General features: G+C 38.9%; 1 protein-coding gene and 1 long non-coding RNA gene across 2 annotated transcripts in view; one reads left to right on the top strand and one right to left on the bottom strand.

Annotated features, from left to right (window-relative positions):
- Positions 1-1,026, top strand: part of LOC139359992 (uncharacterized) — a 58,894-nt gene extending 57,868 nt beyond the window's left edge. The window contains exon 2 of the long non-coding RNA XR_011616824.1: positions 33-1,026. This is a non-coding gene — a long non-coding RNA (uncharacterized lncRNA). The remainder of the gene's footprint in view (positions 1-32) is intronic.
- A 2,088-nt stretch (positions 1,027-3,114) lies between these two features.
- On the bottom strand, positions 3,115-19,244 carry LOC105476988 (serpin family B member 2). Its single transcript, XM_011733288.3, has 8 exons — positions 19,179-19,244; positions 15,380-15,556; positions 11,577-11,696; positions 9,756-9,884; positions 9,132-9,249; positions 5,093-5,235; positions 4,423-4,587; positions 3,115-4,104 (listed from the first exon to the last, which is right to left on the bottom strand). Exons 2-8 carry the CDS (start codon positions 15,545-15,547, stop codon positions 3,700-3,702), a joined length of 1,248 nt encoding a protein of 415 aa, XP_011731590.2. The 5' UTR covers positions 15,548-15,556; positions 19,179-19,244; the 3' UTR covers positions 3,115-3,699.
- Between the last annotated feature and the right edge of the window lie 202 nt (positions 19,245-19,446).

Below are 19,446 nucleotides of genomic sequence, written 5' to 3' on the forward strand. Positions count from 1 at the left end.
TCTTCACGTAGTTCCTGTTTTTCTCTTCACAGAGGCACACTTATTTTCTGGCAAGATGGCTCAGAGTTTAATATTTGAATGTTGATGTGGAACCCAGGGCAGAATGTTACTCTGGATTTCACTAGGGAATGAGACGTGTGCTGGAAAGTTCCATGATGCCTGCCCAACTTTGCACTGAGCAGATATGATTATCCAAGGATGCCTCCAGGACTACTGTTAGACAAAAGCATCATACAGAGCCTCCAGAAAGAAGGACTGCTCACCTTGACTGACAGCAGTCCACCACAGTGACTTGGGCTGCAACACCACACAGCATGAAGACTTCCTTGTGTTGCTTGTGTTATAGTAAAGGCATCAATGAAGATTTTGCGGATTTGTGCAACAAATAGTTTCATCTTCCTTAAAGTCAAAGATTAAGTTTTATTCATTTATTCCCTCAAAACCTTTTCCAGATTTCTTCCTCACTTCTTGATTAAACCCCCTATGTATTAGGCCATTCTTGCATTGCTATAAGGAAATGCCCGAGACTGACTAATTTATAAAGAAAAGAGGGTTAGCTGGCTCACAGTTCTGCAGGCTGTACAGGAAACACAGTGATGGCATCTACTCAGCTTCTGGGGAGGCCTCAGGAAGCTTACAATCATGGCAAAAGGCAAAGGTGGGGGGCAGGCACATCGTATGATAGAAGCAGGAGCAAGAGAGAGAGAGAGTTGGGGGAGTTACCACACACCTTTAAGTGACCAGATCTCATGAAAACTCACTATCATGAAGACAGCACCAAGCCGTAAGGGATCAGCCCCTAGGACCCAAACACCTCCCACCAAACCCTGCTTCCAGTATTGGGGATTACAATTCAACATGAGATTTGGCCAGGGACAAATATCCAAACTATATCACCCTACGTATAGGTATACTGCCTACAACAGTAAAATCATAGTTGTACATTATTTTGTTGCTTGTTGGGGGACTAGGAAAGAGAAAGGGGTAATCATATACTCAGTTAATAATACAGTATTATTAGAACAATTTTGTTTGTTTGTTGTTTTTATTTATGACCCTGTGTGTATATTGCAACATGCACATATATTACTAGTAAAGACAGAGTAATAGGAACTAAATGAATAGGGAACAAGAGTGGAAGGAAGACTTTTCACTCTAGTCTTTTTTGTGATATTTGATGTTTGGGTCATGTGAATTTATTAGGTATTCAAAAAATTTGGAAACAGAGAGGAGCATCAGATGCATCAATATTATCTTAGTAGGAATCCAGAAGAAGAAAGTAGATCAAATGGCGCCAAGCAATTGAGTAGATAATGGCTGTCTTAGTTCAGGTTGCTATGACAGAGTACCGTAGATTGTGTGGCTTAAACAACAAACATTTATTTTTCATAGTTCTGGAGACTGGTAGTCTGAGAAGGGCATTCCCGCATGATCAGGTTCTAGTGAGGGCCTCTTCCTGATTCACAGATGACTGCCTTCTTGTTGTATCCTCACATGATAGACAGAAAAAGATCTGGTTCCTAGAGCTCCTTATAAGGGCAGTAATTCCATCATGGATTCTGTCCTCATGACCTCATCTAACCCTAATTTTCTTCCAAAGGAACCACCTCCAAGTACCATCACATTTGGGATTAAAGTTTCAACATATGAATTTTGGGAAGACATACTGAGCCCATTGTGATGGCTGAGGTTTCCCAGAACTGAAACAAGATATAAGTTTCCAGATAGAAAAATCTGCTGATGAACAAGATAAACTTTTTAAAATATAATTTTAAAAATATCCTTAATGTAATGAAGTCTCAAAAACAAAAACAAAAACAAAAATATTAAAATTATAAGGAGCAAGAATTATCTTAACATCAACTTTCCTATCAACAATTTTGGGTACCAAAAAGACAATAATGTCATACCCTCAAAGTGCTGAAAAGCACTTTGAACCCAGAATTGTATATCCCTACTCTAACTCAATACTGAGAGTTAAATATGGATATGGATATTTTAAGACTCATGATAATTCACAGTTACCACCTACCACCTTGCAGAATTATGAAAGCACATAGAAAAATGAAATTAAAAGTAAGTAGAAGAATGCAAGAAACAGCAACTCTTAATTTTCGGGAATGTCTGATTAGAAGAAATATACACCATTATGCAAGGCTTAAAAAGTTAACTGAGTAATTTTCTGGGATTCATGTTTGACCAGCTTACAGTGAGACAGTTTTATTGCTGACAAAGATAAGAAAGATCATAATCACTAGTATTTATTAAATATTATATATGCCAAGTATTCTTTTAATTGCTTGATATATAAGAACTCATTTAGTCATTATAGCAATATGACAAAAGCAGTTTTTTCTTTAATTTTCACTGAGAGAAAACTAGAGCAAAAAGAAGCACCACGGTTGGCCTCTGGTTAAGCTACTTGTAGGTGTTGCAACTGGGATTTGGAGGCAGAGAGTCTAAGTCTTGAGGGCACTTCTTTAGCTACCATGTTCTAGTGGGTCAAGCATCCCTGCCTGCCATCGAAGGGGCTGTGGTACACTTCCAGGATCCAGCCACACTCCTGCAGCCAGACTCTGTTGTTCAGGCCCCCAGCCTACAACTTGCCTTATTTCTCAGGTCTTCAATTATGTCCTTCTCAGCCTCTGACTCACTCAAAAGCATTCACTGCTATTAGAAGCAAACACCCGTAGAAGGAGCCATCTTTTGTTTCCCCTCCTGCTCTTGCACCCAGTCCATCTCCCATCTTCACTGCTTGCAACTGTCAGCTCAATGACTGAGGCCTTCTTCTGTGTCTGGACCACTGGACTTGGTCATTAATCCTGGTGTCCTTAATGTTTAGACACTGGTTTCCCCAAAGGACTCTAACTTAGACTATTCTGAATTGCTATGTCTTTGCTGCTGTGAGAAAGCAGCTCTAATCCATTTTTCATATAACCCCATCCCACTCACCCTCAACACTGGGTCTTTTTGAATGAAGGTGGTTATGCCTTGGATCCTTCATCCTGTCTATTTTTTCTGAGTTCTCACAAGTGAGTCATGGTGCTCAACTCCTAGGTATCAAGGTATAATAGGTCTATGATCTGCAGACCTAATGAAATGACAACAAATGTATTGTTGTTTGGAAGCAGGTTTATTTATTATATACTTGCAATTGAATATAAGATACAGACATATGTATATGGTATGTATTGCTAGAAATGCATATAACATATATTTGCCTATTGTTTAATGTTTTTTCTAGATGTTTATTCTATAGAAAGACATGGAGGGATACCTACTTATTCTTCATTGTGAGAACAAGTAAAGGCATTTTTTAGATAGGAAATTAACTGATCATCTGCTTCTATAACTTTATTAGCTACGTTCAATAGACAGTGAGCAATAATTTAAAAACTCACCATTATATAAAATAATAAATAACAAAGTAAAAGTTAATGTTATAAAAATAACTGAGAGTAAGGAAAATCTAAAAGGGCTTCATCCCATTTTAGAAGACCAAATGATTAATGGGGTTGTCATGTTATAATAGACAATTGTCTAATTATTTCCATGTTTTTATTTAGTGTGTAGCAGAAGTTGTTCAGAAGAACAAAAATACGTAGAAAACATCTCTAAATTTTTGGCAATTTGAAATAGCAATTCTGAGGCACACAGCTCATCTACAAAAATCTTTTGCAGAAATAGCACGTTTTGGTTTTAGGGTGAGGAAAATTTGCCAAAAAATAAAATGCACTTGGTTATTTTATGCATAATAAGGAAAAGAAAAGGATGATCTGCCACAAACTGTGGGCCTCCATGACCGGTTCTCCCTGACATAACGCCTCCTGTGCCAGCGGCTGCTTCAGTGCCCTCCTCATTCACGTCCACCATGGCTTGGTGGAACACTTCAGAAAGAAACAAGTCATTCCGCTCCGACATCCCTGAGAAATTGGCCTGTCCCTTGTCGAAGGCGTCCTCCATGCCCATGCTTCTCAGAATGGATTTGAGTTCATAATGCTCTTCTAATTTGAACTGGGGTATATATACCTCAACATCATCTTCAGCCATTGTGTCTTTGCTGGTCCACTTGTTGAGTTTGTCATAGGTTATTTCACTTTCCAGCTGCAAAGCAAAACAAAACAAAGCAAAGAAAATACAGCAAGTATTAGAACAGAAGGAAAACAACTTTAAGTCTAATATTAAAAATCAGTGACTTTATTGTGGGTGATATAAAAAGTTAACAGATTGGTCAGGTTTTTACAAGAAGGTAATATGTATGACATAGTTAAGGCTTTGAGTGAAATGTAGAGGTATGCCACATTTACTATCAACTGTTTCATATATTTCCATGAGAAATTACCACACCATTTGTAAGGAGTATATATTCATCTCATGAAAGGTAGGTTTAGCCCCAGAAACTTGAATATCTCAATGTCTTACCAGTTCCAAGCCAGTGGACACATCGGCAATTTCATCTGGAAGCAACAGAAACATGCTAACATCTCCAGCATATGGGAGTTCTAGAATCTGAGCCTTCAGGTTTTCTATGTATCCAATGTTTAGCTTTTCACGCAAGTACATCATCTGTACAGGTGTGTGCTGAGCCTAATATTATTAAAAAGTAAAATATGGAAGTTGGTTATAAGATATCAAGAGATTTAAAATTAGACATAAAGGAGGATGGGTTCTACTTTAGTGTTGGATAAATGTGGTTTTTTAATCAACAAAATAAACTATTTGTACATCCTTAGTGGGTACTCTGATATTATTAGCTCGTTCAACTTTATACCCTTTATTTAGTAAGATGGACAACAATGGTAATGACAACCATAATTATAAAACACTTGTTTAGTTGTTACTATGGGCCAGGAACTCATGTCTCAATATTTACAGCCCTCTGAACTAAGTGGTAGAGTCAACGTTTGAGTCTGGGCATGTATAACTAAAAAGCCATGGTCTTCCCCTCTACCTCTACTGTTTCTTGAAAGAGTCCAATACTTTTAACTAGAAAGTCATGTAGGAAAATGAATGAGTGGTCTCTAATTTTTCTGTCTGTATCTTGTCAAAGGCCCTAAAATATACTAGGAAGATATATTTTGTTGTCTCATACCGAGTTCACACGGAAAGGATAAAGCCCATTTAGTTTCTTCTCAAATGGAGTTTTCCACTTTCCTTTGAAGTAGACAGCATTCACCAGGACCATCCTGGTATCCCCATCTACAGAACCTTCAGGTAACAAGTTTAGGATTTTGCCTACAGAAAACATAACATATATTTAGGTTTCATAATCAAGAACTGTGAAATTTACTTACTGAATCTTCCGAGTAGCCATCAAACTAAATTCATCAAATTGCAGAGATGTTGATCTTCAAGCTCAAGTTTTTCTTTAGATTTATTTAAAGCAAAATTAAAATTGAAACAAATTTCTCAAAAGGCTTGCAAAATCCAAGAAAAAATGAAGAAATAACGTATTTAAAAGTTAGACCTCCTATCAAATTTGGAAAGGAGATTTTCACTTCCTTTTATAATGCTTACTCAAATCTTTGCAGTTGAAAGTTATTCAAGTAAGAAGGAAGTGAAAGAGAGGCTCTTAAGGAATATTATAGTGCCTTTCCAAAATATATCATGTACTGCAAGATCTGGTCTAGACAGTCTGAGGATCTGACTCACTCGTTTATTCAAAAACATTTTTTAAAAAATATGCTACACCTAAATTAAGAATAGTGCAGATAAAAGAGATGAGAAAGGAATAATTATCCTGGATGAGCCTAGAACACTGGGAGAGACATTCAAAATCAGTTGTGGAACCCTGTGTGATAACTTCTGTAATTGAGCTAAATAATATAAGTACTATGACCATACAGAGAAGGGAGTGAAGGAGTGAGTCCGAGAAGATTGACAGAAACAGTGACAACTGAGTGTGATCATTTAAAAAAATGAAATTGGCTTAAGAAGCAGTCTGCTTATAGTTAGTACTTGCTCTGCAGTATTCCAAGCATCAAAATATATTATTGTGATATTCTATTAGGTGGGTTTTATTAGTGTCATTTTATACCAAAGGACACCACTAGGTTAGCAGTATTCCCAAGGTTATGATGCTGGTAAGCTTGTAAAAATTCTGCCTCCACAGTCAAAACTACTGACAAATACAAGACTCTTAACAAATTAATAGCTCAATGTGGTTTTGAAGTAGGAGGTGGGACCTGACTCTGGAGGCATGGTTTAGACACCAGACCAAACTGAGGGCTAGCTAAAACAGGGACCAGGGACAGGGTGGAAGCAGTGTGCCATGTCAATTTACCATTGTGATGGCAACACCTTGGAGTTACCACCTCTTTCCGTGTCCGTGGCAATGACCTGATGACCCAAAAGTTACTCTCCCTTCCCTAGAAATTTCTACATAAACTGCTCCTTAATCTACATGTAATTAAAAGTAGGTATAAATATGACTGCAAAACTGCCCTGAGCTGTGCCTCTCAGCACAGTGCCTGGGGTAGCCCTGCTCTGCAGGAGCAATCATGGAGCTCTAACATTGCCACTTCAGTAAAGCTGTTTTCTTCTATCCTACCTCCAGCTCACCCTTGAATACTTTCCTGGGTGAAGCCAAGAACCCTTGAAGGCTAAGCCCCACTTTGGAGCTTGCCTGACTTGCATCAGTTTCACCTTCAATATATTCATTTAATAGAAACATTCAATATATTTCCCAAGCTATTAAAATTTTTGGTTAGTATTGGGGTATAGTAATGTGTGATGTGTATGATAAAACTAGTATTCAATCATAACATGATGAAACAGACAATTCTCTCCAATTCTTACAAAAGCTGGTAAAACAATCTGCCAAAATAGCTGCTTGGCATCTTGGCAAAATAACTGATTGACTTACAGCCATTTAGCACAATGTCTAAAGAGAAAAACAACTCATGCCGTTCTTTAAAGAAAGCAAAACTTCCATTTGTCTCTTTAATTTTGTTCTCCATTTTGACTGAACTTTTGTTGATTTAAATCATCTTTCTCTGCTTCCTTTATGTCAATGGTCTGTCGATATTTTAGAACAGTATTTCAAAATCCACAGTGAAAATGAAGAACTAAAAGGAAATCAATTATTTTCAGATAAACAAAAAAATATATATTTTTAAAATCCCATAGAACTTAGTTTATGTGCATTTTCCATTGTGGTAAGTAATAAACCAAGACACCAAACTATTTCTTGAGACAATGTCTTAAACATAAAAGTTAAATGAAAATCCTTAAAAAAATAAGTTATTAAAATCTTTAAACATCCAATTGAGGAATTCTGGAGTTAGACTAAAGATCAGAAGAAGCAACCCTAGCTTTACCACTGCCAGTGGCATCTTAGGGGGGCTAGTTAACCTCTTGGAAACATGGTGCTCCAAACACAAATTGATAAGAAGGATAGGAGCTCTCTTAGGACGTTTCCAATCCTAACAGATCATAAATGAATGAAATACTTACACAATTCTGAATTCATAATCATCTCTATTTCTTAGAAATACATTTATATGTTAGTATTCAACGATTGTTTACTGAAGGCCTACAACTCTACCTGGAAATTCAGAAGAATGAAGGATTTTCACTGTCAGCAAAAAATTGTGCAAATTTTTGTGGGGACACAGGACAAGCGTGACACACTGGTCCTACCCAAAAATAATTAGAGCCTGAGAGGAAAAGCAAAGCAAACTAACAAAAATCAGTTCCATAATTGCTTAAGGTCATATATGGCTAACATTAACATGACTTGTAAAGCTGAAAAAGCAGATGAGGAGACGAGAAGAAGAAAAGATCAGGAAGTGATTAGGAGACACTTCCAGGAAAGAGTAAGACTTTGGCTGCAACTTAAACTGCAAGTTTAATCCTGTAGTTGAGGCATCCACAGAAGCAAAGTCTAGAGGCAGCAATGAGTGTTTATGGGAGCTCCAGCAGCCAGTGGTAGCCAAGCGCAGTTAACTGGATTACTGAGAACTTGAAAGTCAAGGTAAAGAACGAGACTTTCTCCTGAGGACAGTAGATGGTCACTGACAGTTTCTAGTGTGGGAATAGCATAATAAGTGTGTTGCATCACCTCTTTAATTTCACCTCCTTCCCTTGGCCCTCTGCATTCCAGTGAGACCAGACTCTATTCTTCTCCTTAGGGTTATCTCCGGACCTTTGCATATTCTGTGCACTCGGTCTGGAATCTCCCCCCAGGCACGTGCCCTCCACCTGGCCAGCTCCAGTCCGTCTTCCCAATTACAGTTTAAACATTTTTAAATCGAGTCAGATGCCTTTCCTGTGTACTCCCATATAGCACCTGTACTTCTCAATAAAAGCACTGACTACTACTGTATAGCAATTGCCAACATGATTGAACGCCTCCTCTGTAAGCTCTATGGTGGCAGGATTTACCATTTTTATCTTTATCTCCACATATAGTTTCTGGCACATGGTGTGTGGTGGATAAATATTTGTTGACTAAGTGAATGAACGTAAATGAACTTAATGAATGAATGAATTTAATGAATAAATGATGCAATGAACTAAATTACAATGAATAAATGATTCAATTAAATCATTTATTCATTGTAAAATATACAAAGGGAGGTAGGAGCCTGTGAAAGAATTAAGAGCATGAGTTAAAATGGTAGACTCGACTTAGATAATCAAGGAGGGATGAAGCAGAGACCAAAAAAACTTGCCGGTGGATTGGCTTTGAATGGTGAAAGAGAAGAAACAGTGAAAATAATTTTATGATTCTTCCCTCCTCCACTGCCTGTATTCTTTACAGCTCACACCATTTACTAAGCTCAGGGTCAAGCCTTGTTTTCTTTTTGTCCACAGTGGGCGTAGACTCACAATTATTTCAATGCTCATATTTCCTATTTTGAAAGCTTCTGCTTCCTTTCATATTTTATCCTCAAGCGATATCCAAAATCAAATATTTAAGTACTAAACATATGTCTTCTATTAGTAGGTCTCAATTATTTCCTCTCAGTTAAAACATGACTGAGCTAATCAGGAATAAAGTTGCATCCACCAAAGTAACTAAAGTTGGACAAATTGTAAAGGGGTGAGGGCTAAGTTCATGGATGGGAAAAGATAGATCAGAGTTTTCTAACTGGAAAGAAGAAAAGAAAATATTTTCTTGGTTTTACCTTGGGTTTGAGTCTTGACCCAGGAATTAATCTTTTTTCTGGCTTCTTCTGCATATTCTAGGAAGTCTACTGCCTGGGGTTCTGAGGAGTAATATTTCTGACAGAGTCGAATATATTCCTTTAAAGCAAGAAAATGACGAAAGTCACATAAAATGCATACCAAACAAGCCATGCGTAATTGTGAATTACGGTCTTCCTATTGAGATTAGGATACCTGGGGTAGGGTGGGAGTGGAGGTTGGCTATGGAAGGCAGGTGCTGAAGGGGGAAAGAGTGCAGACCCCCTTGTCCACACTCCCACCCCAACTCTATCCACCTTCTTGCACTCTTTGCATTATAGAGACAGAAAAAAAGGAAAGAGGTTTGGCTTGGGGGATAGTGTCTCTGGAAAACAGTTGTATTTGTTTTCCTGATTTATGACTCTGCAATTGGGACATCTGCAACAGGGAGAGGAGGAAGCCCCAGAGAGTACAGGAGGGGCAGCTGTTTTGCGAGGCCAGCCCTAGGGAGCTGGTGTGGAATTCCAACTCTGCTTTTACGAACTGTAGAATTGCAGAGAACTGCTTTGAAAGTGACTTCATTACTTGTTTGGGATCCAGCCATTTCAATTACAGGTTTCACTTACTTCCCTGAAGCTCGCAGACTTCTCACCAAACAGTTTATTGACACTTTCCAGTAAATAATCCCCTGTGGATGCATTGATTGCAGAGCTGAGAGAGCGGAAGGATGAATGGATTTTATCTGCAGCTTGTGCCTTGAACAGAAAGAAGGGATTCTCTATATATAACACAGGACTACTAAACAAGACCGTTCTTAAGCCATGATAATAGTTTTTGAACACAATCCTGAAATGCTATATTAATACATACTTTATTTTGGTACTTTAGAGGAATCTTTGAGAAAATTATTTCGATAAAGATGTGGTGCATTAAAACTAATAAGGTGAATTTTAATTTCTTTCACATTTTGCTGTGTCTATGGATTGGATTTCACCAGGAGGTGACCAACAGCCTAGAAGAAAGACAGGCCCCTTTTCAGTTTCCTAAACGTCAAGGTCTCTAGGGAATTTTTGTTATATTTATAAGATGGATAAGTTCTGGGGATCTAATGTACAGTATAATGGCTATAGTTAAGAAGACTGTGTTCGTTAATAGTTACAGTTAATAAAACTGTTTACTTGAAACTTGTGAAGAATATGTTTTTAAGTGTCCTCCTCACTATACATACATGCATACATACAAATGGTAGTTAAATGTAGTGATGGATGTGTTCATTAATTTGACTGTAATAATTTCACAATGTATGGGTACAGCAAGTCATCACACTGTACATCTTGAACACATACAATTTTTATTTGTCCATTATACCTCAATAAAGCTGGCAGGAAGGAAATGTTGCCTTAGTAATGATCTTACAAAGTTCATATAGCTTCTCTAGTCACCTATTTTATGGGGCAATCTATGCAGTGGAAAATACGGATTTTAGTAAACCACAAAAGTGAATGGTAATTTCAGTCCTCAACCTGAAGTTTGTAAGCACCATGTCAGACACAGGGGTTGGTCACAGTAGCAGCCTGTCCTAGGGCAGGGGACAGAGCCCTCCCGATGGACTGCCAGGTATTGCAGGACACCTGGTGGAATCTCCACATGATCAGGGTCCTGTCCACCTCCTCTAGCCCATAATTCCCTGGGCAATGGGTAGAAGGAGTGTCAGACTGCCCAGGAAGAGAGCTGTGGGAGATACCTCTTCATAATCTACCTTATAAGCATGACTGTGGAAGTTGGTTACCAACAGGAGCAGTCTACACTCAGGTTCTATAACTTAACTGGATAGCTGACATTTAAGGAAATGGAGTATTGAGGAAATGTATTACTCCCAGAGATAGCTGATTGATTAATAGATTAGATGACAGAGAAGACAGATCATAGATGATAGATAACACAGATAGATAGGATTCATAGATGTATGATAGATAAGATAGATGAGAGAGATCAATGACAGATGATAGGTTAGATGTATAGAAGGAAAGATATCTGAAGGTCAGTGATTTCTCATGCAATCATTGGGCCTGACCTTCCGCCATTTCTCAATTAATTGTCAGTCCCTACCCTCTCTCCTCTGGAAATCCTCATCCATACACATGTATTCTAGGAGTCTCTGCTGTGGATTTATAATAAATAACACATACCTCACCAATGACAAAGGGACGTGAGAGAATTTAGAAATAAATAGGCTTGACCTAAAACTCATGAAGTCTGGATTCTTTCCTGGCTCTCGTTATGCGTATCACCTTAGGATATGTTTTTCTTAATGACTCTGAGTCTTAGTTTTCTTTCTGTGAATGGGGGAGGGTATATTCGCTTCCTTCCCAGTCTAACACTGAATTTAAGACAAGAAGATTGCAAAAATAAACCACAAAAGAAATATGGACCAATAAGTCAGATACCTGCAAAATCGCGTCAGGATAAGTACCCTTCTGGATCTGCTGCATGAACCCACAGCTGGTCGAGTTCTCTGGAATCAAAGGGGTAACTGCATTGGCTCCCACTTCATTAAACTGAAGCACCTACAACCAGAATTAGAGAAAATGGTTACACTTGCCCACGGATTTACTGAACTTTTAAAACGGATGGCTATCAGGTGGCTGTAAAATGGTCCTAGATCTCTTCCCTGCCCTTATATGTGGGGAACAAGCATAGATACTCAATACTCTTTCTGTGTAATATAAAAGTATCAGCCAACCTAAATTTCCTTTATAGAAAACAGCATGAGGTGTTTTAGATTAATTGATATCCTGGCCATTTTGGAAAACAAACTGTTATGATGAGATGATTTAAAACCTCTTCCCCAAATTATCTAAATTATATCCAACCAATAAATGGCCTTGAAAAAAAGGCCAGTATTTTGAAGAAAGGCACAAGGTTAACTCAGAACCTTGTGTGTCTCTCTCTTTTCAGTGGCCTTATACACAGAATCCTTTCAATCTGTCAAAAACTACAAGCCAGAGTCAGCTAAAGCATAAAAACAGGTCACGTAATAGTAACAGGATTCACCTAAAATATTTACACATACCACATTCATACACGGAGAAATTAATGTCCATGTGAGGGACAAGTTGGTCTGGTGACACGTGAATCTCTTTGTGTGGTAAGTAGGCAGTTTCGGCTGACACAGGGAAGCTGGCAGCAAGTACTGTCCCCTCTGAAGCTGCCTCAGATCCCCTTCCCACAACACTGCTGCCCGCCCGCCTTGGTCTGCCAGTCTTAATACCTGCAGGCTGGCCCTGCCTTCCAGCCACCCACCCCATCCAACCTTCTTGGGAACCCTTGGTCCTGCAGCATCTCCCTATGGGGTCCCTGAGGAGAAGCCGATCTGGTAAGTGGCTTGATGGTTGGTGTTCTGCTAATAAAGTTAATTAAGGCAGCCTTGTCCAGCAAGTTGGTGAATTTCTGGGCTAGACGGAGAGGTGTTAGAGTTTGTGAGGTCTTTCTCTGCTCTTTGAGTCATACATCGTAACTCCTGCCTAGTATTCTCTGAAAAGAAGTGGTGCAACTCCGCCCTCACATAAAAGAAGAATATTTCCTGCGACAGCTTGGCTGGTTTTCCTCCCTTCCAAGGAAATTGACCCTTGAATCAGGGTTCTCTGGGCTAGCACTAAAGCCTTCCTGAATCAGCGTTAAAGTCACTCAGGGAGATGTCCCTGCAAAAGTGGGACTGTGAGCTGCCCCTAGTCCATGCCAAGGCCACGGAGAAAATAGTGAGGCAGTTTGGCCTGGATGGGTCTGTTTCCTCACTCTAAGGAAAAGAGCTTTTACCCTAATTCCCACAGACCTACGTGTCCAGGAGCTTATGCCTTTTATTTATTCTTTTCTTTCACTACAAATATACCACTTCTAACAGCTACAGCAATTCTCAAATGTGTGGCCTCTTCTTGCCCCGATTCCCTCATCTGTAAAATGAGTATGGTAATCATCATACCTACCTCATAGTATTTTGTCTTATGTGAGTAAATTTATGAGAAGTTCTTAGAAAGATGCCTGGCTAAGGCACTAATAAGTATTAGTTGTTATTACAATGATGGCTACTAAGTGTCTTACATAGTGTCTCTAAGCTTCACAACGGTCTTGCATGCTACACATTTTTATTCCCATTCTATAGATGAGAAAACTGAGATGCAAATGGTTTCAATGTCCTCACACACACGTAGTAAGGAACAAAGCCATGACTCAAACACAGATACGTCTGTCCCCACAGTCTGTTTCTTTCTCCAAGCCAATCAATGTCTTTTTCTTTTTATTTGGGAAGCAATCATATTAACATTTGAGTTTCAAAATCTACACATGCAACAGAGTTGTAAAAAGACTATATAGAGTCTCAAAAACAAACAAACAAACAAACAAACAATGTAGAATCCTTGCATAGTCCCAAAGGCTTAAAGCACTTCTTAGATAGAGAAAAGCTGTCATGTGTCCAGAGTGATCGGTTTATTTTCCCCTAGTACCAAAATCAAGATTTCTACTTTAACAGCCCAGAGCACTTCATTTAGCATTTGCTCCCAAAATATATTGCTACTGATTCCTTTACCTTTAAAAACAAAACAAAACAAACAAACAAAAAAACCTAGGCCGGGTGCGGTGGCTCACGCCTGTAATCCCAGCACTTTGGGAAGCTGAGGCAGGCGGATCATAAGGTCAGGAGTTTGAGACCAGCGTGACTAAGATGGTGAAACCCCGTCTCTACTAATACAAAAACTAGCCAGGCATCGTGGCAGGCACCTGTAATCCCAGCTACTTTGGGAGGCTGAGGCAGGAGAATGGCTTGAACCTGGGAGGTGGAGGTTGCAGTGAGCCAAGATCACGCCACTGCACTCCAACCTGGGTGACAGAGCGAGACTCCGTCTCAAAAAAAAAAAAAAAAAAAAAGAAAAGAAAAAAGAAAAAAACCTAAGACCTGGTGTTTCTAAAGTTTTTGTGCCAATTTACTATCTTTATTCTTTCAAGGCAAAAAAGCAAACATACTGGGGAAAGAATATTGCAAAAGACTACTTGTGTCAGGGAGTTGAGCAATTGAGTTTTGTTGTAAGTCTCAATGTTTAAACTGTCACAAACACAGAGAGTGATTCACCCATCTCTTGTCTTCCTGCAGCAAGATTGGCCAATGCTCTCTCTGTAAAACTTCAAACATCAAATGAGGCCCACCTTACACGGGTCACCATGTGCATGGAAAGAATGTGTTTACACTCAGGTACGTTCTTGTGGGAAACTGGAAACCAGCCGGCAGCATCTTGGTGTGACTGCATGCACAATGCATGCTTGTCCTTGAAGCATTTAATGTTAATGTTTGTGTTTGTGAATGCAAGGGAATTTTAATGATGTGATGGCCACATCGAGATCACTAACCTGGGAAATAACACGATCGCAAGAATTTTGTATGTGCTGAGTGACTGACTACTGCATGATGATTGCCGTGTATAATTGAATTAGTCCAGCATAATTTCAAGGGCCCAGACTCAGTGGAAAGAGTTTCCTGACTGAGTCCGTGTCCATTCACCAAAGAAGGCAGGCAGTGGCCTTGCAGAAATCCCTCATGATGATGTTGTGCATCCCATCCACCTTGGTTTTCAGGTCTGGCCATGCATAATGCCAGGTCTCATTCTGCTACCATGACCTCACAGGCATGATCTTCTGCAGCTACAACACTATCCATGCATCTCTGTGGGTATAGTGAGCACCACCGTGGTGTTTTTCTTCCCTTTGTGATACCCTCTTAACATTATTGGGAGGAATTCTTCATAGGAATAGGGAACAAACACCACAGTGGCAGAGCAATGGGAAGGAGCCCAAGCTAGGAGTTAGGAGACAGTGGGGCTTCATTGACACCACCAGAGCTCTCTTCTGTAAAATGATATCTGTCTTAAAACTGAATGAGATAATGGGTACGACACCCTCACTTTGAAAAACAAGAATATTATATTATTAAAATATAAGATGCGGCCACTCATAACTGTTTCCAGCCTTGCAGGCTATTCAACTCCAATATGCCTTCAACAGCTACAACTGAGGGATTTTGGGGTTTGGCTGTCTTACAGATTTGAATCTAAGGAATTCGTGTTGTAAAGATCAGTCCTGCATTACCTGTGGTGATTGCTGACCTCCCGAGTCACATGTCTTTAGCATAAAACAAAGAGCAGTTCTCCAATTCCATTCAGGAACCACTCGGCCCAAATGTGGAGCTTCAGCTCAAACTCACCTTGGCCATCTGGTCTTGGGTGCTGCCCCTGGAGCCCATGTAGACCATGGCCATGGTGGACGAGATGCTCCATGGGGAGAAGAAGAGGTTCTGAGTGGGGCTTGCGTTTGCCAGATGCTTGAATAAATTGAGTGCAAAGAGTGTGTTTGCTACACAAAGGTCCTCCATTGTTTCAATCTAGAAGCAAAGAAAGGAAGAAAAAAACAGCTCTGAAACACGAGGTAACATTTTGGGTGAGGTCAGCACAGTAGGACAGGCTGCACTCTGTGTGGGGACAGATTCTCTCTCTGTTCTTCCTCATGGAACAACATGAGGCAGGGCGGGGACAGCTTCATGGACATGCCACCTGTGCAGCTGTAAAAAGCCCCTTGTTTGGCCAAATGTCCTCCTATCGCCATCTTGAAATTCTTGATAATTTTAAACAAAAGGCCCACATTTTCATTGTGCACCAGACCCTGTAAATTACATAGCCATTCCTGAGATACATGAAGTGTTTTGTATGATGAGCAGTGACACTTGGTGACATTCCATAGAATAACAATGACAATAAATAGGGACAGGAGTAGGAATTGAAGCCAGGTTGGCAGACCCTAGGGTCATGCTCTCAACTTCTGTGCTGCCCCAACAAGCACACTGCACACATCCACACCACACACACTGCCACACAGGACGATACACACATATTGAAATGCATGTCACCTGCATGCATACCTTGTTGCATCGGGTAAGATGGTCAATCTTCTTTCTACTTTCCTGCTTCTAAAGTGGCTTTGACTCATTGTTTGAAGGTTTGGACTTTCACCCAGCCCCTATTCCAACACCCCTTCCCTATATGCACCAGACATAGCACAGCCTTACTAAAAAAGACTTCCTGTGCTGGGGAGTTCATTACTGGGAGGACTAGAAGACCCCCTTCTTCTGCCACCCCACCAGGTAGAAAGTCAATGCCAGGCAAGATTGCAGGGATAATCCTTAATTCCAGGCCTATGAAACTCATATACACCAAGGTATGAACCATCTGAGACCTTCCCTGACCTCAGGCTTTGCAGGCAACTGAATGCATGCCCACACCCAAGGTGTGTGTGTTTTTTGGTCCTGACCAATAATCGTCTTTCCAGCTGTATGTTTTGCTTTCATCATAGCTTGAAACTTACCCTGTAATTATCAAAATATATCAATATACCAAACAATGCTGATATTCATCATCCCTCAGGAAACCTTCTTATGACAGTGCCTTCCCAGAACTAGGGAGGGGTTGGTACAAGTACCCAGGAGGAAGCATGTCCTCTGGCTCTGGTCTTGGCTGTCTACACCTGTGGTCTCCCACGGCAGGGCTCTCCAACAAGGACCAGTGATCACTTCTTTCTTGTGTGAACCCTTGGTTCATGAACACTTTTTTCTTTTTTTTAAGAAAGTGTTTGGAATTTGTTTGTATTAAAACGTCTCATTTGGAATACAACCAGACTACTTTATCAAGACAAAAATAGTAAATTAAATAAAATGTCTCCCTAAAACTCTCTCACCTCCTCTCCTCATTTAATCTTTACAGAATCTGTATGAGGTAGAGGTGATTCTCCCTATCTTATAGATTATATCCTGATGCCCAGAGACATTAAGTAACTTGTATAATGTCACACAGCTGGTAGGTAGTGGAGCAGGGACTCAAGCCCAGGTCTGCCTAAGGAAGCCCACCCTTTCCAGTGTTCCACATTGCTTCGTTTGGTGATGCATAGCTTCACTATGAAGTGTAAGAGCTTAAGCAAGTTGTAGTGCAAGAAATGCTAGAAAGAGGAAGTCAAAAGAAAAAAGTAGTAAACCTGTAATTCTACTAGAAGGCTTATTACGAAAAAAAAAAATCACTTTTTTTTTCTCTTGCTTCATCATAGATACTAGATTACATTGGATAGCTCAAAAATTTGTTCCTCTTCCTCTTAAAATTTAAAATTGTCTAAATAATTAAATAGATTTATTGTATAGATTTCTAAAATTAATTATCTCAATATCTTTTGGAAACAAACAGTATTAATAACATGAATAAAATATTTCTCGATCCCCATGTGAAAAATGTAAATAAGAGATCAGAAAAGTAAATTTAGACTTCTCCCATACCTAAATACATGATTCTTTGTAACAATTCATACTGGATTCTTTGTAACAATCCACATAGTAATTTTGATAGTAAAAATATTTAACTCTAAAGACAAACTATCAGAAAGTTCTGTTAATACTAAGTTAGAATTTAAGGTAACTTGATAAAGAAAAAAAGTTAATAAGAACAGAATCAAATTGTCCTGGATGCATTTACTTCTTTCAAAAAAATAGTTTCAATTACATTTTTAAATAAGATGTAATTAATTACATTTAATGTAAAAATAATATTTGATGTCTATATGGCAGTTACCAAATTCCTTCAGCTCCCTCTTCAATTTGCATAATTACCTGTCCAGTAAGGCTTAGCAATTTCTGTAATATGAATGAAAATATGAAAATAGAGATTGCACAGCTGGTCCATTTCAGAAGCCTAGACTGGATCACAGACTTCTGATTCCAAGTCTAATGCTTTCCTACAAACTTTTCAAGGAAGGTCTGAGAGTTTCATAATTTTAGAAATCTATGAAGGCACTCATATGCAGTGTTTCCTGACTCTCAGATAAGGCCATACTTTATGTTTGAATGAAAATCTTTCCAAACAATGCAAAATTGAAGTAATGGAGTATTGTGAAATACCACAGCCTCCTGGAACAGGTATATCTGTTGTGAACTTTTTGACCTTATAATAATTTATATGATCTCATTAACTTCCAAATATTATTCTCTTAATTAAGGTTTAATAGTATTACTGGGATGAATTAATGGGAATAATATGCAGGGCTGGGCTTCCTGGCGGTGCTTGTGTTGGTTCCTGCAACAGAAGTTGACAAATGCACCACTGAAACTTGGCACAGGGAAGGAAGAATTTGGGAGGAGTCACCAGGCACATGGACATTGTCTCTCACCCGATTGGCCCTGAACGTTAGATTGGAGTTTGCTGTAGCATTTAAAATAAATTTTGTTTACAATTGGACAGTGGAAATATTTTGAAATTGACCACAAAAATTAATGAGAACTGACAGAAAACAACAGTTTCAAGGGAACATCTCATCAAATACTGCTACATTTCCCCCAATAGAATTAAGATGGCTTTCGTAATGAATAAGTATCTTTTTATGGGGTATTAAGTTATTTACTGAACCATACTTCAGTCAACCCTGCAACTAGTTTGGTTGATTATTCTCTTTCACTAAATTGACCCATGATTGAACTAAACTCAATAAACATATTATTGCTGCTTAATTTTTGCAGTTCCTGCTTTTTCATTTAAGATGCAAATGAAGTCTTCTTTTCCTATTATTTATATACAATGTAGAGATTACATTCAATTGCTTAAACGAAAATATTTTAATGTATCTAGCTGTTTCCATCAAATTTAGTGTCAAAACAATAGCTGGTAGAGAACATATATATTCTAACCTGTTCAATAAAATTGACATCACAATCTAAATGTACATTTTGTTTTGGTTAATGCTACATAGGTATTTGTTGGCTTCTGAGATTCAAAATTAAACCTTATAAATTTAATTTAAATCTTGAAATAAACTATTTTCAATTAAACAACTAAACAAGAAAACACTACTTAAATTTTACTTCCCCTCTACAAACACCCCACATCCAAATTTTCAATCTATTAATACCAGCATGAGGGAAGAGAAAACATGAAATCCTTTTTCCCATAGAGATGGCATGGAAATCATTGAAATACCTGGTTGTTCTCTGGTTATTCGCTGAGTTGCTGTCTGACGGGCAATGCTCCTCTGAGAGTTGTTACAGTTCAGACATGGTAATGACTGGTTTTATACAGCTCTGCCCCTCCCACATGGCATTTTTTTTCTCTCTCTCTCTTTTGATCTGTGTCCTTTGAGTGATTCAACATTTTACTCAGGAAGACATCATTAGAATAGAAATACTTGTTTGTAAAGGCATAGTTTAAGAAATTTTGGGGGAGGATGAGGTCACTCTGAAACCTAAGA

This window comes from Macaca nemestrina, chromosome 19 (assembly GCF_043159975.1).
Source record: "Macaca nemestrina isolate mMacNem1 chromosome 19, mMacNem.hap1, whole genome shotgun sequence".
NCBI classification, from domain to species: domain Eukaryota; kingdom Metazoa; phylum Chordata; class Mammalia; order Primates; family Cercopithecidae; genus Macaca; species Macaca nemestrina.

Coding starts and splice junctions, on each gene's coding strand:
- LOC105476988 (XM_011733288.3), bottom strand. CDS start 15,547: ATGGAGGACCTTTGTGTAGCAAACACACTCTTTGCACTCAATTTATTC. Junction 9,250..9,755: donor AGTCTGCGAGCTTCAGGGAA/GTAAGTGAAACC, acceptor CTTGCTTTAAAG/GAATATATTCGACTCTGTCA. Junction 4,588..5,092: donor ATCCTTTCCGTGTGAACTCG/GTATGAGACAAC, acceptor TAATAATATTAG/GCTCAGCACACACCTGTACA.